The sequence below is a fragment of the Simochromis diagramma genome, unplaced genomic scaffold (genome assembly GCF_900408965.1).
Source record: "Simochromis diagramma unplaced genomic scaffold, fSimDia1.1 OVJJ01000777.1, whole genome shotgun sequence".
NCBI classification, from domain to species: Eukaryota; Metazoa; Chordata; class Actinopteri; order Cichliformes; family Cichlidae; genus Simochromis; species Simochromis diagramma.
This window is the reverse complement of record NW_024387534.1, coordinates 10,869-38,385: the sequence shown is the minus strand read 5'-3', so window position 1 is coordinate 38,385 and position 27,517 is coordinate 10,869. Positions and strand designations below refer to the sequence as shown.

The 27,517-nt window shown below is 38.8% G+C and overlaps 1 protein-coding gene and 1 long non-coding RNA gene across 2 annotated transcripts; one reads left to right on the top strand and one right to left on the bottom strand.

Moving 5' to 3' along the window:
• Positions 1 to 796: 796 nt before the first annotated feature.
• Positions 797 to 27,302, top strand: LOC120727360 (V-set domain-containing T-cell activation inhibitor 1-like). The gene is made up of 4 exons (XM_040021596.1): positions 797 to 991; positions 23,286 to 23,636; positions 26,379 to 26,720; positions 26,813 to 27,302. The coding sequence occupies exons 1-4, from the start codon at positions 955 to 957 to the stop codon at positions 26,938 to 26,940; spliced, it is 858 nt and encodes a 285-aa protein (XP_039877530.1). The 5' UTR covers positions 797 to 954; the 3' UTR covers positions 26,941 to 27,302.
• Positions 24,572 to 25,406, bottom strand: LOC120727364. Its single transcript, XR_005694506.1, has 4 exons — positions 25,343 to 25,406; positions 25,131 to 25,265; positions 24,924 to 25,001; positions 24,572 to 24,741 (listed from the first exon to the last, which is right to left on the bottom strand). It is a non-coding gene; the product is annotated as an uncharacterized LOC120727364 (long non-coding RNA).
• Positions 27,303 to 27,517: the final 215 nt, after the last annotated feature.

The window sequence follows — 27,517 nt, the reverse complement described above, 5'->3', positions numbered from 1 at the left end:
TAGAAGTATTTAACATCAGGGCTAGAAGATGGCTGTGAGGCCACATCAATGTGCAGCTGAAGCATGATTTCAAACAGATATAAAGATTCAAAAGTGACCCTTAAACACAGAATGAGATCACAGGATAGCAAACTTTTTCTTTAATTTCAAGCCCCACTGTGGGCTGTGGAGCTCCATGTTTGACACGGACACACAGGTCAGAGCGGCTGCTGCCCTCTTTAATGCTTCTTATTTGGACTGTTTCACACATCAGTGTCAGAACTCCAGAAATAGTCAAGCAACTTCAAGAAGTCCAGATGCTTTTCTTTATTTCCAAGCTTCCAAGGTTATGTCAGATCTCAGATTTATGAAGGTTGTGACTTAAATGAAAGTTAATGACAGGTTATGATATTACTGTAATTTGTTAAGGCTATGCCATAACTCTCATTATGTTTATGTATCTAATTAATAAATATTTAGTTATTATTAATCTGTGGCAGATCTTGTTACTGCCACATGAATCAATTTTAACAGGATGTGTTTAAATCTCTCACCAACATAAAGGCTGAAGCTTTGAATTATAATAATATAATATAATAATAAGTACAATAATCATTTTTATAAAGCATATTTTAAATAGAAACACTTTTATAATTTCACTTCCTGCATGAAGGTGATCACAGCTCCATGAACTATTCCCACAAACATCACTGAGCCTCAGACTTTCTTTAACAGGCCTGTCAGACCACAATGATCCAGCTGTTTGTGTTCATGTGCCGCATTTATACGTTTCATTTCAAATCTACTTCACATTTTATTATCTGATATCTGCGACACACGGAGACTTCCTGTTAAACCGAAAGTAAACTTTGTGCGTGGGCGTGTTTGTGAGCTGCAGTGTCCAGCTGTGGGTTCGTTGGGTCAGCAGAGGATTTAACGGGACTTTGTGTCGGTTTGAGTTGTTTTTAAAGGAGGATGAAGACGCTGGTGGTGTTCCTGCTCCTCATGAACGGTAAGAAAGTCTCTGTTTAACCTGCAGCAGCTGCAGACAGTCCTCTGTGACCGGAAGTGCTACACTCAGGCGCAGCTCGCGCCTCTGACGTCATGGAAATTCACAGTGTTGGAAATACAGATTTAATGATGAGACTTTAATAGTAAAAGTATGAGAGAAGGTTAGAAACAGTCCAGACTAACAGACTGTGGATTTTGTAGTCACACATTGGACTCTTCCGGTATGGCAGAGCTAGCTAACCATGCTAGAGTAGCCTCGTGTCTGCGCTGTTTCCGGTCTGAGCCGAGCTCATTCAGCCCTCTGAGCTCCGCTTCTCCGCGCTAAAAACAGCACAGGTGTGTGTTTACCGCTGTTTATGAGAATAATTTGTTACCTGGAATAGACCCTGTGCACAAGAAAATCGTAACTTCCTGTTTTAAGTCCGGATGTAAGGTTGTACATTTCCGCTAGCTTTATTTTGCAGTCAATTGCTACTGCGAAGGTGGACTCAAAAATCATGTCCAAAATACGAAAACGGAAAGATTACGTTAGGTTACAAAGAGCAGACTGTGGGAACACTCACCATGGCTGTGTCATAAAAAATCTAATGGTCAATTTTGATGTTTGAAGTGCCGTGGATCGATTGTTTGTTTATATCACTCAACATAAGCATGCAGAAGACACATTGTCCACATTCAGAAGCACATCTCTGTATAGTGACAGTTCTTATGATTTAAACAGGCAAATGTCCAGAAAAAAAGGGTCCTATTTTTTGTTAGGACAATACCCAGTAAACACCAGTATGTGGGCCCCACATGGGCTATGGGGGTTCCAAGTGGGGATGGGCTTACAATGGGCATCCAATCTGGGACCCACCTGGGTTAGCCAAGTAGGACCCACTTGAGCCAGCCCAGATGGGCTATGTTCTATGGGCACCATATGGGTAACATATGGGAAGTTGCATGAACAGGCAACTGAGTTTAACGATCTTAGTTAAGTATAATTATTAGTCATGTGTAAGTATAAACATGAATTAAGATGAAATAACTGATAATAAATTATGCCAGAGGCAGCATATGTATATTTAATTAATAACAAAATATACATATAAAATATATTAATATAAGTGAAACACAAAGAACAGATGTGACTTAAAATTGTAAGACGCTTAATAAAACAAAACAAATGGTTTTACATTTGAGTGGGAAAAAAATTTCACTCCATGTAGGAGTGCTTTTCGAAATCTCGCGTTATTTCATGAAATATCACGAGGTTTTCTCAAACCCGTCCCCCCATTCTGGAACATTCTTCATTTCGCGCCCTTGGACAAAGCTGACAGTTAAGCTGGCAATTTTTGGACTTATTTTCTGCACTAACGGTAAGAACTTTTTGACTTAATTTGAATCCCTAAGTATAAATGAAATGTTTACAAAGTTATGATGCTGCAAAGTAATGTATGGCACAAGTGCTGGCGAACTTTTTCCTAGCACTCACGCAAGGCTAAGCTAGTTTAAGTTTTTAGGTAATGTTGGATTTAGCCAATTTTCACAGTTTGAAAGCATTGTCTGGTGTCCTGTATACTGCTTAACTAGCACCAAAATTAATGCCTGCATGTACTTAACATCAAGTTGTACTTAAACATTATCTTGGTGTTCCTCTATGATTAGTATTAATAAAGGACTGTATTAGACCAATTTAACAAAGTTCTAGTTTTTTAGGAGGAATATGGGAGGGTATTTTCACTATCAGAGCAACCAAAATTGCTTTGGTGTTGTCTTTATTATCTTCATTCCTCACGACTAAGTGAGGAGGGTAGGCCATGGCCATGAGCAACTAGTCCCCAGCTTTTGCCCCTGTGTCAGGAGCATGCACAGCAGATCAGTGAGCGCTCTATTTCTGTAGAAGACATAATCATCATTTTTCTTGCCATTGTTCTCATTTTTCCAGAAAAAGCAAAAAAGAAAATATAGGTATTCTTGATTTGTTTGGGTTTTTTTTAATACACACTTTAGTATGCAACTTTATATGTGTAGTTGTTTTAGTGAGAACTTCATCAGAAATACTGTACTGACTCAAGAATCTGCCTCTTACTGTTGTGCAAGCTCTGTACATGAGGGAAACTGATTATTTAAGCAGAACTGGTCGGTCTTGTTAGGGCCACAGTGCCAACTCCTTTTACTATGATTGCTGTGGCCCTCCTTTTTTCCTTTTTGTAATGTATATTTGGCTAGAATCTACACATTTATTTATTTATAAAAAAGAAAAGCAATTGCTCTTTGGATGTGGTCCTAAAGATCTGTGATCTTTAAGTGTTTGTCTGATGCCTTATTTGTGCATGCGCACTGTTATTTTAATTTGTTTCATTATGGCTTAAATTTGTTTGAATTTTGTGCATGCTCCTTTATCAGCCTTCCTGCATGGACAGCTTGTGTGGTTATTGGCCAGGAGGGTTTGCAATTATCTCAAAACTTGAGATGTTTGTTGTTTTGATTATGACTATGGCTACTTATAAATTGCATAGTCACACTATTACAATAATATGTTATTAATATCTGTATATTGGTTTGATTTTGCTGTTGGACAGTGGAGTGAATAGTAGCAAGGGTTATGTGTGATTTCTTTCTTTCTTTATTTTTACAGACTTTGACACAAGAAGCAGTGTATATTTCAAAATTCATTTCTATTTAAAATTTGATGCATGCCAGAAATATACTAGTAGGAATCTTTTTTTGAGTTTGTAACAATTAGAATTGTTACTTTATAAAGTGATGTCAGGGTCTTTTATTGTAATACAACAGCTTTTAAGGCTGGTGTAAGCATCACAGGAGATGTCTTTATGCCAAAGTAACTGAGGATAAAACACAGAAAAAAGGAGATTTTCCTGGAGTGGCTTTTTAAATCAGATAGCCTTAGAAATATTCTGCAGTTGAACAAAAACTGAAGAAAACCATGAATCAATATATGAACATTACCTGATGCTGCTGAAGTAAAGCAGAGCAAAGTTACAGAATTTTTTTTTAGAGGTTTTATTAGTGAACAAGGTGAGTTTTTTGCAATTTGGCACAAAAACCAACTGACAACAGCGCTAAGCACAGCTGTACACTGATGTATAATAAGCAAGGGAATAATGTGGAAAACATATTTCAGATGGGGAAACTTTTCTTGAAGTATACTACGAGAGAGCTGTGCAAGAAGTATGATGTTTTGTTTTTTTGTTTTGTTTTTTTTTTTCAATCGTGGTGGAAACAAGACAGGAAGAGGGAATTAATGACAGTATTTATCAAATGTGAAGCGTAGTTTGGATCTTCTTTTGCTGCTGGTTCAGTTAATTTTGAATTTTGATTGGAGAGTGATGAAACCTGGAGCTTCAGAATCTGTGAGCTGTCTTTCAGAAAGCAATGGAGCAATCTCAGAGGACAAAGAGCTCAGAAAGTTGTTGAACATTTTAGTTTCGTTTCACAGTAAAATGAGTCAGAGCATCATCAGGACTTAATATTGTACTCTGATTCTTTTGAGAATAAAACACTTGAGGAAGAGCACTACGATTGCGATAAACATGCTAAAGATTATGTTATCATGAAATTTCTGTTGACTAAAGGACTGATGAAACTTTGTGCTATGGCCAACAAAGAGCACCAGGTTGGGGTGTCACTTTGAACGAGCTGGGTGTGGGATATGGGGGTAATGCGCAAGCTTATTTATCTTTGGTTAAAAAGTCCCCGAAAATGCAGACAGTCTATGCAAATTCTAACTGATTTCAGCATTCATGGTTTCTGTCAGGCAATATCTTCCTTAAAGTTTTGCAAGGAAACCAAGGTCTCTCATTGAAATTAGCACGTAGAAAGCAACTGAATTGAGACAAGTTTTGCTTTACACAAGCCCAGTTCTACTGAATAATATACCAAGCCAAATGTATAGATACTTTATACTGTTATCTGTATCTACAAGAATTCTTCTAAGTCCTGATTTGTATATTGATAACTGACTGTGATTATGCAGAGGATGTTTTGAAGCAGTTTGTGAAAGATTTTACTTTGATTTATGGTCTTGACTTTGTTGGTTATAATATACATTCTTTAATACACCTAGCTCAAGATGTACGGAAGTTTGGCCCTTTAGACAGCATTTCCTGCTTCCCATTAGAAACCTTCCTTGGTGGAATTTATTTGGATTCTGGAAGCAGATTGGGAAAGGGAAGCGGAAAAGGAGGTAATTATGTTGAAAACACCTTAAAAGCAAAAATTTATTATTGAGATTATAAGAAAAAAAAAAAACCTGACAGTTTCTTTAGCAGACCCTTGCTGCTCATCAGGTTCAGATATGATTTCAAAATAGCGCTTTATAACTTGTTGACTTTTAAAAATCTGTTTTAGACTTTTTTTGATGCCATTATATACATTAATGTTTTTAGTTTGTAGGACTAACCAGTACCCTAAATTATGTGTTTGGATTATTATTTATTTGTGTGTGTATGTTTGATGTATTTTGTTTGTTTGTTTGTTTTAAGGCCAGTGATCCCGTCGAGCTCTGATGAGGATTGGGACAACACTGCAGAACAGCCAGAGACCTCACCACCATCAGCAATGGAGAATAGACATTCAAGTGAAACTCACTTCCTGAACATCACTCATCCATTTGTTCAGCCGCTACAACCCTCAACTCCTTCACCTGTGGTTTCACAAACAGTTCCAAGACAACTTCTACAAGCCACCAATACGAGCATGTTTGTACGTGTTCTAACCCTCCTGGAAGACATTAAGGACACTCAGAGGGTCCACAGTCGAATGCTACAGTCTCTCCTTACACAACGTGATGGACCAGTTGCTGCAGTATTACCCGAGGGTGCTGTATTTCCCATCCGGACAGTAGCAGATGTGGCAGTACTGGAGCAAAAACTGGCAGACCCTGTCTTCCTAAAAGAAGTGGTAAATAATAATGATGTAATAACAATATTCAATGATTAATGCCTCAATCAGTCTGTGTTTCATGCTAGCAGTTATGATCAAGGAAAGTTGCTGTTTGTTCGAACATGGTCAGTGCAATGAAGGAGTGGGAGGAGAGCTGAACAAAAGTTGCTATTTTTGTTAATAAAATAACTTCTCCAAACATTACCTAGTTATAAGTTGTGCCATGCCAAACCCAAAACTTAAGAAATTACTTTTGGTGAATCATTTAGCTCTTTGCATTCACATCAGACAGTGTTTGACTTTGACACCTAACTCTTTCTCAGTCAATTAGCATCAATATTATAGAGCCTAATTACTGTGTAGCTGTGCTTGCTTTCTTTTAGGTGTGACTGATGGTACTACTGTCAGTAAAATTATTGTCCTTGCGTGTCCTAAGGTTGCTGTTGTGGCAGAGATCAGAGGGTGCACTGTTGATGAAGCCACAAGAAGAATGATGGCCTACATTATGGACAATGCTCTTTCCAGGCAATATAACTTCGTTGGGTGCCATGGAAAGCGGGAATTTCGAGGGCTTAAAGTTTTTGAAGTGCTATATGGTAAGTTCATTAGTTGTAAGATATTTTGTTGATGTTTGAATAACGGATGCTCACTACAGCTGCAGTCATTCAGAATCAACTTTTCTCTCCACCATTGTGAGCGGCTAGCTTCGCAATAACAGAAGTTTGACTTGATTGACGCGGGAATGTTCCCAGTTAGCCTAGCGGTCAGCAAGGAGGCTTCAGCGCTGCATTATGGGATCTGTAGTTTGTATATTATTAGCGCCTCATATCGCCGGGCCATGCATAACAATAATAGTACATCTATATAAAATGATCTTGCGGGCCGGATATAAATGTATGCCGGGCCGGATGTGGCCCGCAGGCCTTGACTTTGACACGTGGTTTAGATAGACTGTACAAATTGTGGAGATGAAACCATCAGCTCATGTTGTTCTGGAGGTTGGTGGCTGCTGGCAGGAATGACCACGTTTCTTTCTGGCTTGTAGCATACTTGAAGAAGTCTCTCACTAAACAGTTTTTTGGTTGCTCACAGAATGTGAATAAGCTCCATGAACTCCAGAGCCAGCCTCTATTTTTTCCAGTGTAATTAGTAACACACTGATTTATCTGATGGCCCTATTTTTGATTTACATGAAAATTATTGGCGCCCGCCTGGCACACACCTCAAGAAGTGGAATCTGTTTTCTCCTTGGTAGATGTAGCCCTTGTTACATTTTACTATTTTGTTTTGTGTTCATTATGAGGTGCTGTACCATGCAAAAAACTGGTTAACCACTTGCCTGTTCTAAGCTCTGTGCCAATCACTGAGACAGCCCACAACACCAGTTATCATTGTAACTATGTAGACATCTTTTAAACATTTGTCTTTAATGTTTTAAGGTAAAATATTTCACATTAATTTAATTTTTGAGTGCCTACTTGGTAAATCATTTTGTAAATAGCTTTTCTGTTTCCATGAATACTCATGGTCTTCAAAGAGTTCAATGTAGGAGGTCAAACAACTTGAACAGCACAACCTCCAAAACAACTTCAGTACTATCGCAAATCTGATTTTGTTTGTGAAAATGCACTAATTTTTTATTTTATTTTATTTCTTTCAGGACCAATGGATTGGTGAATGAGTGAGAAGCTGTGGTTTGCTGCATTTGTTTTTCCTTTAAACTGTATAACATTTATTTTTTATTGTTTTGTGTATACTGTGGACATTTTTGTCAACATGTTCTCCAAACAAAAAATGTATTATATAAAAAAGCATACTGTTTTAAAATTTCATAGTAATCAGTATTAATAAAAAAGATAAACTGGCTTTGTTGTACAGGTGATTTAAATTATAGCTTACTTACATTATCCAAGATTCCATCTGGGCAAACACACTTGGGGCCACCATGGAAACTGAGGACAAAAATAGCTGGGTCTCAGGTTGGTAACCCAAGTGGGCCCCAAGTATCAGACCTGCTTCTATCCATCTGGGCCCCATACTCATTTATTGTCTGGGGCTGATTTGGGACCCATCATTAACCCATCTGGGAAAACACATTTGGGGCCATCATGGAAACTGAGGACAAAAGTAGCTGGGTGCCAGGTGGGTAACCCAAGTGGGCCCCAACCATCAGACCCGCTTCTACCCATCTGGGCCCCATACTCATTTGTTGGCTGGGCCTGATTTGGGGCCCATCCGGGTCCCATCAATAATCCATCTGGGCAAACACATTTGGGGCCACCATGGAAACTGAGGACAAAATTAGCTGGGTCCTAGGTGGGTAACCCAAGTGGGCCCCAAATATCAGATCTGCTTCTACCCATCTGGGCCCCACATATTTTTTTTGACTGGGCCTGATTTGGGGCTTATCTGGGACCCAGCATAAACCCATCTAGGAAAACACATTTGGGGCCACCATGGAAACTGAGGACAAAATTAGCTGGACCCCAGTTGGGTTTCCCAAGTGGGCCCCAAATATTAGCCCTGCTGCTCCCTATTTGGGCCCCACATATGTGTGTTGACTGGGTATTGGAAAATTCACAATACATCACTTAATAAGACATACTCTGTTGAACAAACTTATCTGCTTGTAGAGATCTGCTGTATTTGGGCTTGACCAACAGAATAGTCAAGTAAGTGACACTTCACCTAAAACAATGACTAAATGGAAAGATGATTTGGCATCTACACAGCAAATTCAAAAGTGTTAAATTTTTTGGTGTTAATAGTCTTCTTGCAAAAGTAGAGTTAATTTTACTCTAAGCAGAGTCACATTCTTTTAATGTAACTCTGAGGTGTAAAATGATAGTAGTTAAAATCGAGTGTTAAAAATGAGTGTTTCTCTGTCAAATCTGGAGGTGTTACAATGGAAACATTAACTCTTGACCTCTTAACTCTGAACTCCTAGAGGGGCTATGACACCAACAGAGTAAATTCACAGACTCCGCCCCCAGCACGGCTCCAATCGAAGCTGAAGTGAAGCCGTTTCAGAACATTTTGCTCTACATATTTGAGTTGTTTGCCATGCTTGGTAAGTCATTTTTTCAAAGATTGTTTCAATTATTATTATGAGCTTTTACTTCTGTGGCTCTTTGGAGTTGAGACAAAGCTGTGTGAAAGGCATTAGCCGTGTTGCTCGCTGATAGCATAATATTCTGTTTTAGCTAGCTGAAAGGTATTGTTTGCGGGCAAATACCACACCCTTGAAAAAAGCTTGCATGTGAATTTTCAGTCAAACCTTTGGTCAAATACACCTAAAACAATGTCTAGAATGTGAAATGTTGGTATAATGGTGCTACTTGAAGCCTGAAAACGATCTCCCATAAAATAAAAAAAAAACAAAAAAAAAAAACGAGCAAACAGCAGTAGCAGACGTCCTGACTGGGTTCTACGTTAGCATAGATCCCTCCAGAGTTTTGTGCACACGGTTTAGGTAAAAATTAAAAAGGTTGAGGTTTTACATTTAGTTCAGTATTACCTGTTGCCTGTGTCTTTGTCTTTTGGGAAAATACTTTACACAAGTAATGGCTCAAAGAGGATTCCTTTTTTTTTTTTACTGTGCTGCAATTGTTTACTGGATTATTTGTGCCATTAATTAGTGTCAACTAATTTTTATTCAATCTCCGCACAGGATATGCTTGTGAAGATGGAATATGGGGGAGAGCAGAAGTGCGTTGAAGTTCCACAAAGGGATGAATGAAGGACATGCATATTGTATTGAAGAAATAAGTGATGAGAATGCTGTTATTTGCATTTACCATGTCAGACCTTTTGATAAACACAATTCTAATGAAAGTGAGAACATGTATACTGTTACATCTTTCAGAAAATGTTTTGAAATTGTGGTGCACAGTTCAGAATAAATGTTTTTCAAAAACCATTGCATCTTTTTAGTAAATGTTTATTTCCAAAAGAAATTTCTAGAAGTTCAGAACAGTAAAATTCCCGCTTTTTAGAATGAATTAGAAGATAACTCTTACGTAGTTAAACTAAAATACTCTTTGAGAGTTAATATATAAACTCTTAACACCAAGTGTTAAATTATCAACTCCAGACAGATTTGGTGTTTAACACTAAATCAGAGTTAATGTACCAACTCTCCAAAAAGAGTTAAATTAACACTCTCTGGTGTGGACCCATATAGACACTTTAATAGTGTTGAAATCAAATCCGACAGTGTTAATTTGGACATGCTGGATTTGCTGTGTATGGGAAATGGTTCTTAAACCCACGTCTAAGATGGCAGGATCCTTATTTGAGTGCATGTCAGCAGCCAGAATTAAGGCATGGCACGGTGTCGCTCCCAGCTTCTTAAACTCTGATGGTTACAGCCAGACTAATTAGCCACTGTAGCCATAACTATCACTATAGACCCTGTGCACGAGAAAATGCTAATTTCCTGTTTTAAGACTGGATGTAGAGTACGTGAAGGTGGACTCAAAAATCATGTCCAAAATACAAAAACGGAAAGATCACGTTAGGTTACAAAGAGCAGAAGGTGGGAACACTCACCATGGCTGTGTCATAAAAAAATAAAATAAATAAAATGATCAGTTTTGACGTTTGAAGAGTGTAGATCAAACTGCATTACAAAATCAGAAGACACATCGTCCACATTCAGAAGCACATCTCTGTATAGTGTATAGTTCTTATGATTTAAACAGGCAAATGTTCAGCATTCAAACTACAGGTGAACAATAGTCAAAGCCAGATGTTTCCCCCGTTATATCAGCTAGTCAAGAACACACCTACACAGCATGTCAACAAACCGTGAAAAAAAGCCACAGGATATAAAAACATACATGAGTGATTGCGGGTAAGGGTCTCTATATGTTAGTATTTACGAAGGGTATGTTGTGACTTACCTTCATAATTACAGTGGTCCCTTGCTATAACGTGGTTCACCTTTTGCAGCCTCGCTGTTTCGCAGATTCTTTTAGTGCAATTTTGCATGCTTTTTTGTTTTTTTTGTTTTTTTTCTCAGCATCTCAGCATCATCAACTAAAGTTCAAATGAATCTCTGCTACACTTGATGTAAGCTAACTTTGACTATGAATCCACAGCCACGGTGGATCAGTCACACACTGTTCTTTACTTTAAATCCATCACAGCATAGCAAACTAACCTGCTTATCCTGCACTTTTCAGTGAGTCACATTTAGTGTGAGCAGCCAAACATGATGGCAGACTGCCACAGATCACTGCTGAGGAAAGAGGAGGCGTTCAGCTTCCTCATAGGCTGTCTCCCAATTCAGGGTCTGCAGCCTTTTTTTTTTTTTAAATATTAAACTTTATTAAGAAACAGTATACAGAACATGTATACAATCAGAACAAAAGTAACATATGCCAGGGGGTGTAATACAAAGAATTACAAACATTCAAATAATTTGTAATTACTACAAATAGTAATAGTTTTCATAGCCTTTTTGTTAAGTGAGCCACTAATCAATTTTATGTAACATAAAACATCATTATAGTAATGTTTAAAATTAGGTTTTTTGTTACTGTATTTGCATTTGTGAAAATAAAATTTAGCTAAGATAACTAACAAGTTTATTATAAAGTAAACATCTTCTTTTTTTTGCCTTCGAAAGAAACAAAATACAACATTTTCCCATTTCACAGTAAAGTCATTATAGAGATGTCCAGCAATGAATCTACTGAAGTCTTTCCAAAATGTTCTAGCGTATGAACAGATCCAGAAGAGGTGTTGCACAGTCTCAGGATGGCTTCCACAAAATCCACAGTTCACATTTATGTCCCTTTTGAACTTCGTCATGTAATGATTAGCAGGATAAAATTTATGCAATATTTTAAATGAGACTTCCTTCACTTTATTCGTTACCAGATACTTGTTAGGAATTGTCCATACTCTTTTCCAGTTAATGTCACTGACAAAGAAATTCCAATAAGAGACCACATGTGGAATAGTTAGAGATTCTGTCTGGAACAAAGTACGGATATTCTTATTACTTTTACTGTGGTTTGTTAGACAGATTCTTCCTATGTGTGAATCTAAAGGGTTGGGGAGAGAAATGTTAGGATGCCTGGGTCGTTGACCCAGGGGTTTTGAGTTTATTATATTATTTATACTTTCTAGTTTTTGGTTTCTTTGAGTTCTGTCTTATGGTTTATGTCTCTGTCTTCTTTAGTTGCTCTGTCTCCCCTATCACCTGTATCCCCTTGTCTAGTTCGCGTCTCTGTGTATCCTTAGTTCCTATATCCCCGTGTTCAGTCAGTGTTTGTGTCTGCCCTGGTCCCACGTCTCTGTTCCCTCTGTAGTGCCTGCATGTGAGTCTGTGTTATGTGTTTCCTGTTTTACTTTGAAGGTCTCTGTCTTATCTCAGTGTGTTCAGTTTACGCTTCTTTGGTCTCGTCAGTTCTGATTTGCCCCAGCTGTGTTTCCCTCCTGTTACTCATTCCCTGATTGCTCCTTCTGTGTATTTAAGCCCTGTGTTTCTCTGTGTCCGTGTCGCGATCTACCATTTTCTTAGCTGTGTGTTCTGTCATTCCTCCGGTGTAAGTTTATTTTGAATTTTCCAGTTATGTTATATTTGAGTTTAACATTAAAGTTGTTTTGAGTTCACATCTGTTTCCGGAGTCTGCACCTTGGGTCCTATTCCTGCCTGCACACAGCCACACCTACCAAGAAACAGATGATATGCAAGGTTGAATACCTTTGAAAAGCATTATAATACCCGTAGGTATTGCATCAAATAATATGGCATATTCTTTGGGTGTGGCTGGAAATTTATAGGTGTTTAAGAATGCTGAATAGGACATAAGCTGCCCATTAGGATTAAACAGCTGATTCACTAAAACAATCCGTTTCTCAACCCACCTAGAAAAAAATAATGATTTATTTTTATACAGTATGTTCCTATTATTCCAAATTGAATACGTATGGGGTGTAAAGTTGTGTTTATATATATAAGGGACCAAGCTAATAGAACTTGTTTGTGAAACATCGAGAGCTTTTCTGGAAGCTTATCTATATTATAATCACAACCTAAGATAAAACTTAGACCACCAAACTTAGAGAAAATGTGGTGAGGAATAAAATTCCAAATGGATACCGGATTTTTAAGAAAATGTTTAGCCCAATTAATCTTAAATGTATTGTTTAGAGTAGTAAAATCCAAAACATTGAGACCACCGTGTTCATAGTCATTCATCAATACACTTTTTCTGATGTAATGTGTCCGGTTTTTCCAAAGGAAGTTGAAGAGCATTCGGTCAATATCCTTACAAGTTTTGCCGTCCACATGCAGAGAAATTGCTGCATAAGTCAGTCGAGACAGACCTTCTGCTTTTGAGAGCAATACCCTTCCTCTTAAACTTAAATCTCTCTGCAACCATTGATTTAATTTGGTTTGAGATTTTTTAATAATTGGGGGACAATTTAGTAAAATTCTGTCTTTTGGATCTTTGCAGATAATCAGACCTAAATATGTTGCTTCATTTTTAACTGTTATATTACAAATACTCTGAACATTACACTCTTTGACAGGTAGTAATTGACATTTATTTAAGTTTAGGACCAATCCAGACCCTTTTGAGAAATCCTCCATTACACGTAAAGCAATTGGCACTTGGCTGGCATTTTTAAGAAAAATTGTGGTATCATCTGCCAATTGACTGATGACAATCTCTCTGTCTGCTATGTTTATACCCTTCACAGGGCTATTCGAAATATGAGAGGCAAGAATTTGGGTGCAAAGTAAAAAAAAGATAAGGGCTAATCGGGCAACCTTGGCGTACACCTCGATTAAGACTAAAACGAGAAGTGGTGCCATTTTTCATTCTAATAGAACTATTAGCATTGGAATACAGAGTTTTGATAGCTCTGCAGAAGATATCACCAAAACCAAATTTCTGAAGTGTAAGAAATATAAATTCATGCTCAATTGAGTCAAAGGCTTTATAGAAGTCCAGGAGAAGGACAAATGAGTCATCAGATATTAATGCTGAGTAGTCCAGAATATCCAAGACGAGTCTAATATTATTGGAGATTTCAATTTCAATTTCAATTTTATTTCTATAGCACATTTAAAAGTCACAGGTACAACAAAGTGCTTCAAGGACAAGCCATACTTGCAGGTTTACAGCAAAAGAAAACAATTAACAACAAAGAAATACAGTTATAGGATGGTAGTATTGCAACAAGCATGAGCCAGGAAGAAATTAAGCTAAGTAGTTTGAAAGGCGAGCTTAAACAAATGGGTTTTTAACCGTGATTTGAAAGATTGAATAGTTTCCGACGCACGGACATCAACCGGCAGGCTGTTCCAGAGTTTTGGTGCAGCAAAAGCAAAGGCACGATCCCCCTTCGTCTTTAGTCGAGACATTGGTTGCATTAGGAGCCCCTGTTTAGAGGATCTGAGTGCCCTTGTAGGGATATATAAATTAAGAAGGTCAATCAAATAACTGGGTGCCAAGTTATTTAAGATTTTAAAAGTGTATAGAAGAATTTTAAAAACAATACGGTATTTGACAGGAAGCCAGTGGAGGTTAGCTAGAATAGGAGTGATATGATCCTGTCTTCTAGTGCCGCTTAAAAGGCGTGCTGCGGCATTCTGGACTAATTGTAGGCGTTGGATGAGGGAGAGTTGGAGGCCTAAGTAAAGAGAATTACAATAGTCCAGTCTAGAGGTTATAAAAGCATGAATGAGCCTTTCAGTGATTCCTGTCCTGTGATTGGCTGAGCTTCAGATGTGCCTGTTTGTCATAAAACCAGACTGTGTCTCGTCTACAATATCGTCCAAAATATATTTAATTCTTCTAGCTAGCAATAGAGCTAATATTTAATAATCATTATTTAGGAGGCTTATTGGTCTCCAGTTGTCTATAAAAAGTAGGTCCTTCTTAGGTTTGGGAATTAAAGTAATAAGTCCCTGAGTAAGGCTGGGAGGAAGAGTGCCCCTTTCAATACTTTCATTATAAACCTGCAACAAAAAGGGTGCAAGCTGACAAGAAAATGATTTATAGAATTCAGCCACCAGCCCATCTGTGCCTGGAGATTTGTTGTTTTTAAGAAATTCAATAGATGTCAATATCTCTTTTTCAGTAATTGGACTGTCACAAAAAAGCCTATCAGCACTTTTAATCATTTCAACATTGTTTACAGAGTCAATAAATTGGGTAGCAACCTTTGCGTTATAATTGGTTCATACAACTTTGAGTAGAAATTACAACAAAATTGAGAGATAATTTTTGCATTATCACTGACCGTACCATTTATATTCAATTTATGAATAGTATTGGTTTTAGATCTATGTTTTTCTAAGCGGAAAAAATAAGCAGAATTCTGCTCTCCCTCCTCTATCCATCTTTTTCTTGAACGAACGAAAGCTCCTTCAGCTTTCTGGCAGTAAATCTCATCCAGTTTAGATTGAAAGGACCTAAGATGTAATCTATCCTCCTCCGAGACCTCGTCTGGTGGGAGTTGATATATTGCGGAAATTTGAACAATTAGATTTTCTTCTTCTGCTGCCCTTGACTTAGCTATTTTTGCCCCATACTGTCTCAACATTTTACTTGTCTCAAATTAAAAAATTTCCCAGTGTGTGCTATAGGAATTCTCAATATTAGCCTTGTGTATAAAGTGTTTTAACAGTCGTGTAATTTCAGATTTTACAATTGTATGGCTCAGAAGCGAGCTATTTAATTTCCAATAGGAGGATCTATTAATTGCAATAGTAGGAAAGAGTTGCAGATTAATATATATTGCTCTATGATCCGTAAGTGGAGTTGTAAGGATATTGACCGTAACACTGTCCTTTGATAGACTACTTGATATTAACCAGAAATCAATACGTGATTTCCTTGAACCAGAACGGTTACTCCAGGTAAATGATATATCATCAGGAAATTTGTCTCTCCAAATATCAGTTACATTAAATTTATCCATAAATGTTTCCAATCTCAAATTATTCCTAAAATGTTGTGCTGGTGGCCATCTGTCTATAGTGTCATTTAGTGAAACATTAAAATCTCCTCCAATTATTAAGTTTGAACTGGGATATTTAGAGAGCCAAAAACTAATCCTTGTATCTAAAGAGTCAATTAAATTATCATTTTCAGGTTTGGTATTATAGCCATATAAATTGACAATTATGAAAATGGAGTGATTGTATTCTACTATCAGACAAATATAATGACCCAAAGAGTCACAATCTGAATGTAGAACAATACCTTCGAAGCTACCTTTGAGAGTTGTGACCCCAGCTGACCTCTCTGTGCCATGCGAATACCAAACATCATTACCCCACTGAGACTTCCAGAAGTTCACATCAGCAGATACAGAATGGCTTTCTTGGAAAAAACAAAAATGACTTTTATATTTCTTAGCAAACAAAAATAAGGCTTTACGTTTACAGATCTGTCTCAACCCCCTGGCATTTAGGGAAACAATAGAAAATGACAATTAAGAAAACAAAAAATAAACAGCTAGAAATTTAAAGAACCAATATTGTGTGCTTAACAAAAAATAAACCTCACTAAGGGACCGAGCATTGCAAGGATGAAAATAACTCGGCAGAAATACACGAAATATTTTTTAGGATACAACTCAGGTGCTGAAACTTAAAGTGTCCTCACACTATAAATGAGGCATAGACTTAATGATCCAAAACGCCAGAAGGATCAATGAAAAACAGCCAACCAAGTCCAAGCAACTGTGCAACATTGTAGGGTCTTTTCTATTCCTTAGCTTCCCCCATATTCACCTCTCATTCTGAAGACGGGAAAACTTCTGTCCCATTAACAAAACCCCGGCATCCGACGTAATAGGCCTTTTTATTTTCTCTGCGAGCCTTCTCGATAATGGGCCACAACTTGCTCCGGCGCTCCCTCTCTTCTCTGGAAAGGTCCTCAGCAAACTTCAAGCCCCGGTTTTCCTTTAAGAATGGAGATGTCTTAGCTGCTTTCCACAGGCTATCTCTGGTTCTGCGGGAGATGAACTGGATGATAATAGGTCTGGGACTGGTGTTGTTTGGGCGTTTGGAGCCGACCCGATGTACGGTGTCAATGGTGTCATAAAGTTGGTTTTTACATTCAGGCAACGTAGCCTGACAAATCTCAACAGCAACCTTCCATGTATCCTCCTGTTGTTCTTCTTTGACACCAAACAGCCTGAGGTTCCACCGTCTGGAATATCGCTCGAGATCTGTGATTCTTTGCTGGTTTTTATCCATACGCTCTTCCTCTTTGGAGATTTTCTGCTCCAATGTGCCCACTCTACATTTGACATCTTTTATCTCTTCGCATGCAAAGTCCACAGTTTTTCTGATCCCGTCAATCTGTAGTGCAAGGTTATCCATTCTTTCGTTTATTAGCTTTGATAGAGTTTCAACAATATCCATGCTATCTCCCTTTGAATGCATCGCTTTCTTTGGCGCCGGAGACTGGCTGGGTGAGACGGGTAGAGGTGGAAACTCGTCCATTACGTCCTCAGTTATTGGGAGAGGTAGTGAAAGAGCCGTATAGTCATGGCAGTTGTCAAGCAGTGGGTTCACCGACCCGGTTGTTTGGCTAGCATTAGCCTTTAGCAGTAGCTTCGTCTTGGAGCTAGACGAGGGTCTTTTATTGTCACGCTGTGACATTTTATCTCTTAATTGATCAAAATCAGTCCTTTTCTGGCTTAAATACCGTAAAAGCTTCTAAGGTCTGAGTTGACACAGTGTTGCTACCGTATTATAAGGTTACATTTGCTAAGCTCGGCAGTAAGCGTGTACTTACTCGGCCATCTTGGAACGCCCCGGTCTGCAGCCTTAAAGGCCGCATTTTAAGGCCAATTACGTCACAGCGGCGCGACGAAGGCTGTCCCAATTCAAAGGCTGCTCAAAATGCGGCCCTGAAATGCGTCCTTCATTTCCCTGAATTTTAAGGCTGTGGCAGTTTAGACTTCGTGGTCCAACATATCCCAGAATGCATAGCGCGGCTGTGGGTGTGGATAATTTTGCCGGAAAAAAAACGGCGGAAGAGGGGCGCCCGAAGATTAAACTTTTAAAAGTAAGTACTGAATATTATGTCACTTATTTATGTGCAAATGTTTAATAACGAAGAACATTAAACATTCCTGTTGGCCACATGTCGGCAAAGTTATGTGACATTAGTGACGTTTGTACTAACTTGATTTTAAAGCCTTTACTTTAAAATATACGCCGTTCAATAGCTGAGCTTAATCTTCCAGAGAATGATCAAAGCTCATGTAGAAACAAACAAATGAACAAAAGATTTTCTCCTTCATTTCTGTCAAACAAAGCTATGACACATTTCCAGCTGTTAGTATCATGGTTGCTAGGCAACCTGGGCAGCGCAACGGAGGCTTTTTTTTTTCTTCTTTTTTTTAACTTTATTGACAAACAACAGTATCAGCGCAACGGAGGCTAGACCGTCCCATTACACAAGCCTCGCACTTCCGGCCTTAGCGGTCTTTGAGTACGCGGCCCTTGAGGATCGTTGAGGTTGCGTACTTTAAGGCTGCAGACCCTGAATTGGGAGATAGCCATAGTTTCACACCTGCATGAAGCAGCCTCACCCTGACAGCTTCAAATCACTGTCAGCTGATCACTGTCAGCTGATCACTTCCTGTCCTGTGATTGGCTAAGCTTCAGGCCTTCTCTCAGTCAAACTGGAAACAGGGATTGAGACAGTGTGAGGGTTAGTGGAGTGCCACAGTGCTGTAATGAATACTGTTGAGTTCTTTCACACTCTTCATCCTGGCGCTGCTTTATGTCCATGATCTGCATCGAAACTGGATGGATTGACTGCAAAGTTCTGTTTAGAAGGACCAGCTGGTCTTTTTTCTCGTAATTCTTACCTACATGGCACAGCTGATGTTTCAGTGTTACCCTGTTAAGATCCATCCTCAGTCAGAAATGTGTTCCACTGAGAACCTTCTGGTCCATGTTCTATCATGTTCTACAGCTGCAGTGTTTCTCCACTCACAGCTGGATATGCTGCAAAAACAATGAGTCTTTGACTGCTTATCCTTTCCCAGCTACCACAGGGAGAGAGGCAGGGTACACCCTTTCTAGGTTGCCAGCCTGACGCTGGGCTAACACAGAGAGACAGACAACCGTTCACACTCAGACCTAAGGGCAATTTAGAATTCAGCAATTAACCTAAGGGAAAGATAAAATACAAGCATTAAAAAGATCATAGCCTTAAACAGATTTGTTTACTCAGTTTTCTTTTTTCACTTTTTGCTTTTCAGTTTAAATCCTGTTTTCTTTGACTGTGTGTGAGAGGGGCTGAGAGGCGGGGCTTCTCTGCTGAGTCTTGAATGTCATTTGCATATAATCTGCATCCCACTGACACTAACATCTGCAAGTGATAACAAGACAAAGCAAATTAAAACCCTCACATAAACTCCAAACATCAGTTAAGATGAGCAGCTAGTTTCATCAGTGGGATACAAGTATGATAAAGGTAACATAAAGAGAGAGGACACATCTCATTAGAGTCCCTTTATTAAACTTTATTAATTATTTATAGGTATAAATCAGTTGGAGCACAGAGAGGAGGGGTCAGGATCTCCTGAGCTGTCACAGACTCAGTTTGACAGACTGATTATTTCTGCCATGGATGTTTATCATAAAGAGTGAGTGAGACCTCTCTGAACATTAATGACTATGAAACCATGGTAACAGCGATCATATACATTAATTACTGTGTGGTTAAACTTCCTGTCAGATACACGCTGTTGTCTCTGCCTCTGGTCTGTTTAAAGGACCAGTTCATCCAGAGTAACCACAGCTGACTGTATCCTGAACACAGAGACGGTTTCATGTGTGTCCTTGTTTTACTGCTTAATTTTACACTGACCATAACAGAGTGGAGCAACACACTAATGTAAAAGTTTTCAGTTCAGCTCTAATAACAAATACGAACAGAGGATCTCATTGTGAACTGAGGGCAGGGTGTAGCTGAAGGTTATTATCTTCACAGTAGTGATGGGAGTTTTGGCTCTTTATAGAGAACCGGCTCTTTCGGCTCCCATACAGGTTGTTTTGGTGCTTTAATTAATTTATTATTAACAACAATATAAAATTATGCATAAAATGAATTACTAATGTTAAAAAAACGTGTTTTTTATTTATGTAATAAATAAAAAATTATATAATATGCTTTTATTTATTCACTCTACATAAAATGTAAAAAAAAAATATAAAATGCATAAAACAACTATTTACAATTCAATTTCTGCAAAAACTGTCTAACAGAGCTCTAAGTTGGTTTAGGTGGTTGTGGTGGTGGTATACTACATGATGCTGTAGACACTGCATATAACGACATTACGTTATATTGAGTAGCAGCTGCCCACGTTAAGCTGTGGCTATCACCAGGCAAAGTAGGCGTGTTTCCTGAATCAGCAGGTGTTAAACAACTGACAGGTTAACAGGATGTATGCAGGTAAACTGAGGGTCTGTGGAGCTGATCGCTGGGGTTGTGAGGAAAATGTTGGCTCGTTATTTATAGAAACACAGAGACACAATACCACGCGGAATTTTAATTAAAATAATTACATCGTTGTATGAAGATAATATTGATGCGTGCATGCAAAGGTAGGAGCTGGGCTAAACAAATCTAAACATTATGTTACAATGTAACATATCAAAAATATCACACTGTTATATTGAGCATCAGGCTTTATCTTATAATTTAAATAATAATATAATTTAAAAAAAATAAGAATTGACAACTTTGCATCAAGAACACAGCTTATTTTATAAAAACATTTTTTGTTAAATGTATTATTTACGGTTCATTGTTTTTAGTTTACTGTAGGATGGGGCTGGCAAACTCAGAAACTGCATTTACCCCGACCTGCTGAGTCAGGCAATCTAAGACAAAAAACTGAAAAAAAGAGAGGCTCAATTAGAGTTTTAAATTGGAATAACATCTTGTCAGAAGTCTTTAGAAAGCCTACAAACTACTAGGCTGATAAACACAAAAGTCACAAGGCAGAAATCAGCAAACTGCTGCTTCATTTTGTTCCCCTGTGCACGATATTCCATGATCTGGTTGGTTGCAGGACCAAACATGCAGTGTCCTAAGCATTGTAGAGCTGCAAAATCCCAAAAGCGCTGTTGAAACTCACCCAGAGAAGAGATGCCTGCTGCATACCTCCTCATTTGCGCACTGACATTGGTCTGTGGAAAACTGGTGATTATTTCCTGTAGCGATGGGAAATGTGTGGTATTGGTCTGCGTTTGTGACAGGTGTCTTTGGAAAAGTAGCAGTTTAGTCCCAAAGGCTTTGATGGGTGAATACAGTTGGCTTATCACTGCATTATGCCCCTGAATGCTTGTGTTCAGCGGGTTCAGATGTTGTGTTATGTCCACTAAAAATCCCAAATCAGCCAGCCAAACATGATCGGATAGTTCTGGCATCGGTTGTCCCTTTGTTGCCAAGAATTGTCCGATTTCCTCCCTAAGAGAGTAGAAGTGCTGCAGTTCAGACCCCCCGACTGAGCCATCTCACATCCTTATGATACACATCTCCATACTCAGCCTGGATGTTGAGTAGAAACTGTTTGAACTGGCAGTGGCACAGGGCTTTGGAGCGAATATAATTAATAGCCTTTATCACCAGTTTCATAACATGGTCATATTTTAAATGTGTAGCACAGAGTACATGTTGGTGAATAATACAGTGGAGTTTTATAGCTTTACCTCCTTCTTTGCTGACTTTGTTACACACTAGGGTTGTTAATCCATTTCTCTCCCCAGCCATGGCAGGTGTGCCATCCGTAATAATACCAGCGACTTTATTCCACGGTAGTTTCATGTCATCTATAGCGGAACAAACAGTAGCAAATAAATCCTCTTGTTTGGTTCTTAAGGCTCTGGGGGTCAAGTATCTCTTCACTCGCGTTCATTTCATTGTCCACTCCTCTCAAAAAATTAATATTATTGAGCAATGTCTGTGAAGGTTCTCAGTCACCCAGGTCATCGTAGTCTAAGGAGCTTGGAAAGAAAAATGAAGACGTTTCACCTCTCATCCGAGAAGCTTCTTCAGTTCTAAGGTCAAATGGTGGAGAGTCCCAGATTTAAACCCAGTGGGGGTTTCCCCCCAAAGAGGGACAAAGGACCCCCTGATGATCCTCCACCTAATCACATGAGCCAAGGTGTGAAAGCGGGTGTGGGTCACAATCAGCCAGGGTTTTGAGCTCATTGTGAAACCTGGCCCCACCCTATCATGTGATTTCCTGAGGTCAGATGGCCCAGGATGTGAGTGGGCGTCTGGGAAGGCCCACTCACATCCTGGGCCATCTGACCTCAGGAAATCATGAGGTGGGAAACTATTTTGTGCAACTTTTTTGTATTTACAGTTTTGAGGGATAAGCCGCTTAAATTTCTCTAACTAGAAATATATGTTAAAAAAACAAAAACGATTTTCAATTTTTTTGTAGTTTATTGCACTTTTTTTTGCAATTTATGTAATTACTATGCACTTAATGCATACATATTATTAAAATTTGGGCTATAAGGGTTGTATTGATGTATAGCAATTTGAAATGCTCCCAAAAATGGCACTACAGCATGTAAAAGTATAATATAAGCTCTGGCGGACTTGGTTCTATGGTAGGTCTTAAAGGGTTAATATTTCTTGAAAACAGCCACAGTCTCTTGGCAGATTAGGCCGACACAGTTGTTTTGTATTTCAGTGAAAAAGTACAACAATTTCCACATATCCTGGAAGTGACAGCCCTCGCTGCCAGCTTTCCTTTTTTTAGTTACACTTGCCATTTTAGAAATGGGCTTAAAAAGGATAAGCACAAGGGTCACGCCTAGATAGTGTGGCTATAAGTCTACTGCCAACGTCAGGTGAAATATAAAATAGCGTTATTGTAAGTCTGTATTTTATATTGTAATCAACAGTGCTGATGTATGGAATGCCAGGACTGCCATAATGAATTAATTAAATACACCATTAAATAATTAATTAAATGTGTCAATAATTAATTACAATTGGAATTAATTAATTAAATAAATAGTTATGACTGTCACAGTGAACTCTTCAGAGGGAGCAGAAAACCTTCAGGTCCTCCAAAACATTTAACAAAGATGAAGATACAGCAGAGTTTAAAGGAAGTGCTTAGAAAACAAAGACCAGGAAGAGTCACATTTTCCAACATTTTCTGTAAACTCAGTAAAATGCACCAAACTGAGGCTGGTTCATGAACACAGACACACTCAGTTTAATCTGTCAGGTGTTCACAGATTAAATGTTCAGATTTAATAAATAAATGCATTCAATTTGAGTGTCTGACTGTAAAACTGGTCTCTGTGTCCTGCTGATAAATGTGGGCTCTGAGACAAACCCACTGCATGCAGTTAATTTGTGTTTATGTGTCCTCAGTTTCCCAGCATGCCCTGGCTGTGGTGGTGGAGGTGAATGAGGGGGAAAGATCTGTCCTGCTTCCCTGTCAGTACTCAGATTTTATACCTGAAGATGACCCCACAGTGATGTGGACTCGCTCTGATCTTGATCCCAAATCTGTCCACCTACGACGAGAAGGAGGAGACGATCTTACAGGGCAAAACCAGCGTTACAGCGGGCGCACATCAATGAGGTCTGATGTGCTGGACACTGGAGACTTCAGCCTCACTCTGAGAAAACCAACAAAGACTGACAGTGGCAACTACACCTGCTCCATCAGCGATGGGAGAGAAGAACTGAGACTGAGAGATATACAGCTGCAGGTCAAAGGTCAGTCAGAACTCTGGGTGGGTTAGAGACTCCACATGGAGCCTGTTATCTATGTGACATCTCAGAGTAAGAGGTCAAACTGAAGTTTTGTAAATTGTTGTGACTAACCTGAAAAACCAGCAGCAACATGTAGCTCAGAGCTAACCTCAGTGCAAACAGGATGTCTCTGCTACAACAGCTGCAGTCTTTACTGCATGTGCAGGGTTACACTCACAACATTTACACACTGTACACAGTGGAGAGCATGAGCTCTCTAAGCCTCACTGCAGCTCACTGAGCAGCAGGAAGTGTCCTGATGTTGTACAGACTCAGACTGGAGGAGCTGCTATGAAACGCAGACAGAGCAGAGATGGTTCATCATGTTTCATCCAGCTGGTCCTGATGTCACTGAGACTCTCAGGTTAATAACTGCTGTTTTAGGATATGTAGTGTAAATCATAGCGGGGTTCAGGTAACAGCGAGGGGACTGCAGAGTTAATGGCATAAAACTGTAGGACTGATGTTTATATTTTGATATTGTTCTGCTTAAGTTTTTATCTGTTACATTTATCAACCATCATCTCAGACAGCTGCTGCCTGACGGAAACACTTGAAATAGTTTCGATAGACTTTCCTGTAAGTTCATTATACACAAACAAAGCATTTACTCATTTGAGAGACATTTGTAAAAAACTAAATAGAAAGCATCTTTTTCAGTGGACTGGCTGTCCCAGAGAAAGATCCAGTGAATATTTTATGAAACCATTCAAGAGTAAAAGCAAAAGATCCCAGACACCCTCTCTACTTCTAAGGCTAGATTCCAAACTTTCCTTTTTTGATAGAGATTATAGTTTTTACGCTTATAGGGCTATAGATAGAAACAATATGAATTTGGCCAATGGTAGAGATTTTGACTATAGGTCAATGGCAACTAAAGAGTCAAGTATAAGTCAATTAAGTACTGTATCTACATTTCTTTCATGTATGCTGTCCAATAGAGGCTGAACCGTTTGAAGTCTGGCATCACTTGTGTCACTGCTCTGACTGCTGGTGGTTGAGACAGACAATGTATCTGTTAGACTTGGAGAGGAGGGCTCTTCCACATGTTGCTTCAGGACAGTCAAATCTGAGGGTGACAAACATAAAATATTAGAATATAAGGCATATACAATCAAAAACACAACACAACAAAGATGCCATTTATGCACACAGGGCCAGTAAACTGCACGCTTTGATTAAAGTATACTTTCTCCCAGGAGAACAGATGGTTATTTTGTATTTTATTATGGTAATATACAATTTACATACCACAAGGTGTGAGTGTCACATAGTGTGTTAGGTGTGAGCAGTCGCGCAGTTTCTTGGATGATTGTGTTTCCAGGATGTCTGAAATGCATGTGATAAATCCAACTTACTGTTGTTACCACAGGATATTAGACAAATTAAAAATGTTTATTTAAGAGTAACTGTACAAATCGAATCCTTCAAAATCTATCAGAGCATATATTTACTTACCTTCAGCTGTATAGATGACAAAACACACCTCTTTGACTGCTGCAAGTTCAGGAAAGACATCCTCATCCACCTCTATACCCTGCTCATCCGTGACTTTCAGTGCTGCATTTTCTGGTATGAGAAACTTCTGCTGCACTGAAGTGAAATCATCACTCGGTTACTAACAACATTATCATTTCCTCTTTATTGACTTAGTACTAACCATAACTTACCTGCTCTCACAAAATCTGTGAAGCTGACTTCTTCCAATTTTGCATATTTCTTTGTCTCTCTGTGTTTTCCTTTTATCAACATCTTGGCCACCCACGGAAAAAAATACCTTTACTAATGTGAAACACAACACAAGAAGAAGAGGTTGTTTATGGTAACTTTATGTAAACTGTGTATAACTTAATCAATAAACACTTTCTTACATTGAGTTAGCCTGTCCACACTAAATATTGCTTAAAAGCTATTTAGCTAGGCTGGTTTAGCAGACAATGTGACCGCATGTTTGCTGTGTCCTTGTCTTTACAGTTCTGGAGACAGGGTTGTGTGCATGTCTCAGTGTGCAGCAGGACTAACTACCTGATGTTAATGGTACCTCAACATCTCATCAGTGCAGGCTGCACCTCTCGTTGGTTAAATACGGCCATTACCATGAGTCTAAACAGAATATTACTGTAGTTAGCTAACTTTAAATTAAACGTTAGTGTTAAAATTAAGAAATAGAAATAAACGTTTTCATTGACAACATGAAATGTTTATCTTAAAATACAGTAAGATAAGTTAGTTAGCTAACTTTTGACTAGCATTAGCCTAGCTGCTATCTCCAAATCAGCATAACATACAGAAAACACATGTAGTGCTAGTTAGTTAACTTTATATTTTACTTATGCATCCATGTAACTGAATATATATATAAATAACATCACTACACTCACAGAAAATCCCAAAGTAAATAAAGTATTTTTACCTCCTACATGTCGGAGTCCAAGAAAGAAACACAGATAGGCGCGGTAACAGTCGACAGACAAACAACACCAGCAATGTGTTGAATTAGACTCCTTAGCACCCAGTGAATGAACACCTAAATATTACACCGCTTTAGAGTTCTCCCCAACACTGACTGTAGTATAAGGTGAAAAATAAACTCCAGGATATTTAACTCCAGAGATTTGCTGTGTAGATACTCAGCCGTGCTTCAGTTACCATCAGTGTGACTGCTGCTGCTTCTACACCTGATACTGTGGTTTATTGTCCTCTCAGAACACCAGGTGGAGGTGGAGGTGGAGCAAGGCTCAAAGTCTGTCATTCTGCCCTGCAAAACTACAGCTGACCTGCCTCAGGACACCAGAGTGGAGTGGACTCGCTCTGACCCTGAACTGATGGTGGTTCATGTGTATCCAAACAAAAGTAACCACCTGTATGACCAGGACAGTTTTTACAGTTTTTACAGAGACCGAACAAAGATGAACAAAGACCTGCTGAGAACTGGAGACCTCAGTCTGACCCTGAAATACCCCACAGAGAGAGACAGTGGAGGATACATCTGCACCATCTACAGGGACAAAGACATCCTGAGACACAAAGTAGTGCTGCAGGTCAAAGGTCAGAGATGTAGAAAAACACCAGGTGTTAGTGGAGGAAATTGAGGTCAGTGTTCAGCAGTCATGTTGATATTGTTTTATGTTTCTCCATAGAACCATTTCCATCCTGGGCCAAAGCTCTCCTGGTTCTCCTGGTTCTTCTTGTAGTTTCTGGAGGTCTTTTATTTCATTTCCGGCACTATTTCATGAAAGGTGAGTGTCTCCTACTACATTACCCATAATGCCGATGGTTAGCAGGTGTCCTCTGGTGGCTCCTTGACTGTGGCTCACACAAACTTGTTCCAGAAGCTGAAGGAGTTGAGAGTTACAAACAGCTGATACAGAGAGCTGAAGAGAAACTTCCAGGTTTGTTCCAGAAGTCAGAAAACCTCCTTCAGACTCAGTCATTGATCAGTGAAACAGCTCCACAACATGACTTTACTAAACAGTGTGTGTGCTTCACTGCATTGATCTTACATAAAGGCTGCATGTGTACTTTATTTATGCACGTAAAAGTCTCACTGGGATTAAAATCTCTTTTACAAGAGAGACCAGCGGAGGGCAGCAGAAGTTACAATGAAAACAACCAATACAACTGAACAGAAACGTGAATAATATATAATAACTTTACATTATAATAACTTGACATTATACTTGGTTTGTTGTAGAAAACCAAGTATAATGTCAGCAGAAATGGTGACCTTTCTGTGGAAGTCCATGCCTAAATTTTCTATGTGAAGAAAACTCCTCATTTACACAAACAAACTGGAATCTATCAGATATGATTCAAACCACTGCAGTAAATTCCCTTTATTAACT

What these genes read in the sequence shown, in the direction of transcription:
- LOC120727360 (XM_040021596.1), top strand. Translation starts at nt 955, where the DNA reads ATGAAGACGCTGGTGGTGTTCCTGCTCCTCATGAACG. An exon ending in GTTCCTGCTCCTCATGAACG is followed by an intron (nt 992 to 23,285) that starts GTAAGAAAGTCT and finishes ATGTGTCCTCAG; the next exon opens with TTTCCCAGCATGCCCTGGCT. An exon ending in TATACAGCTGCAGGTCAAAG is followed by an intron (nt 23,637 to 26,378) that starts GTCAGTCAGAAC and finishes TTGTCCTCTCAG; the next exon opens with AACACCAGGTGGAGGTGGAG.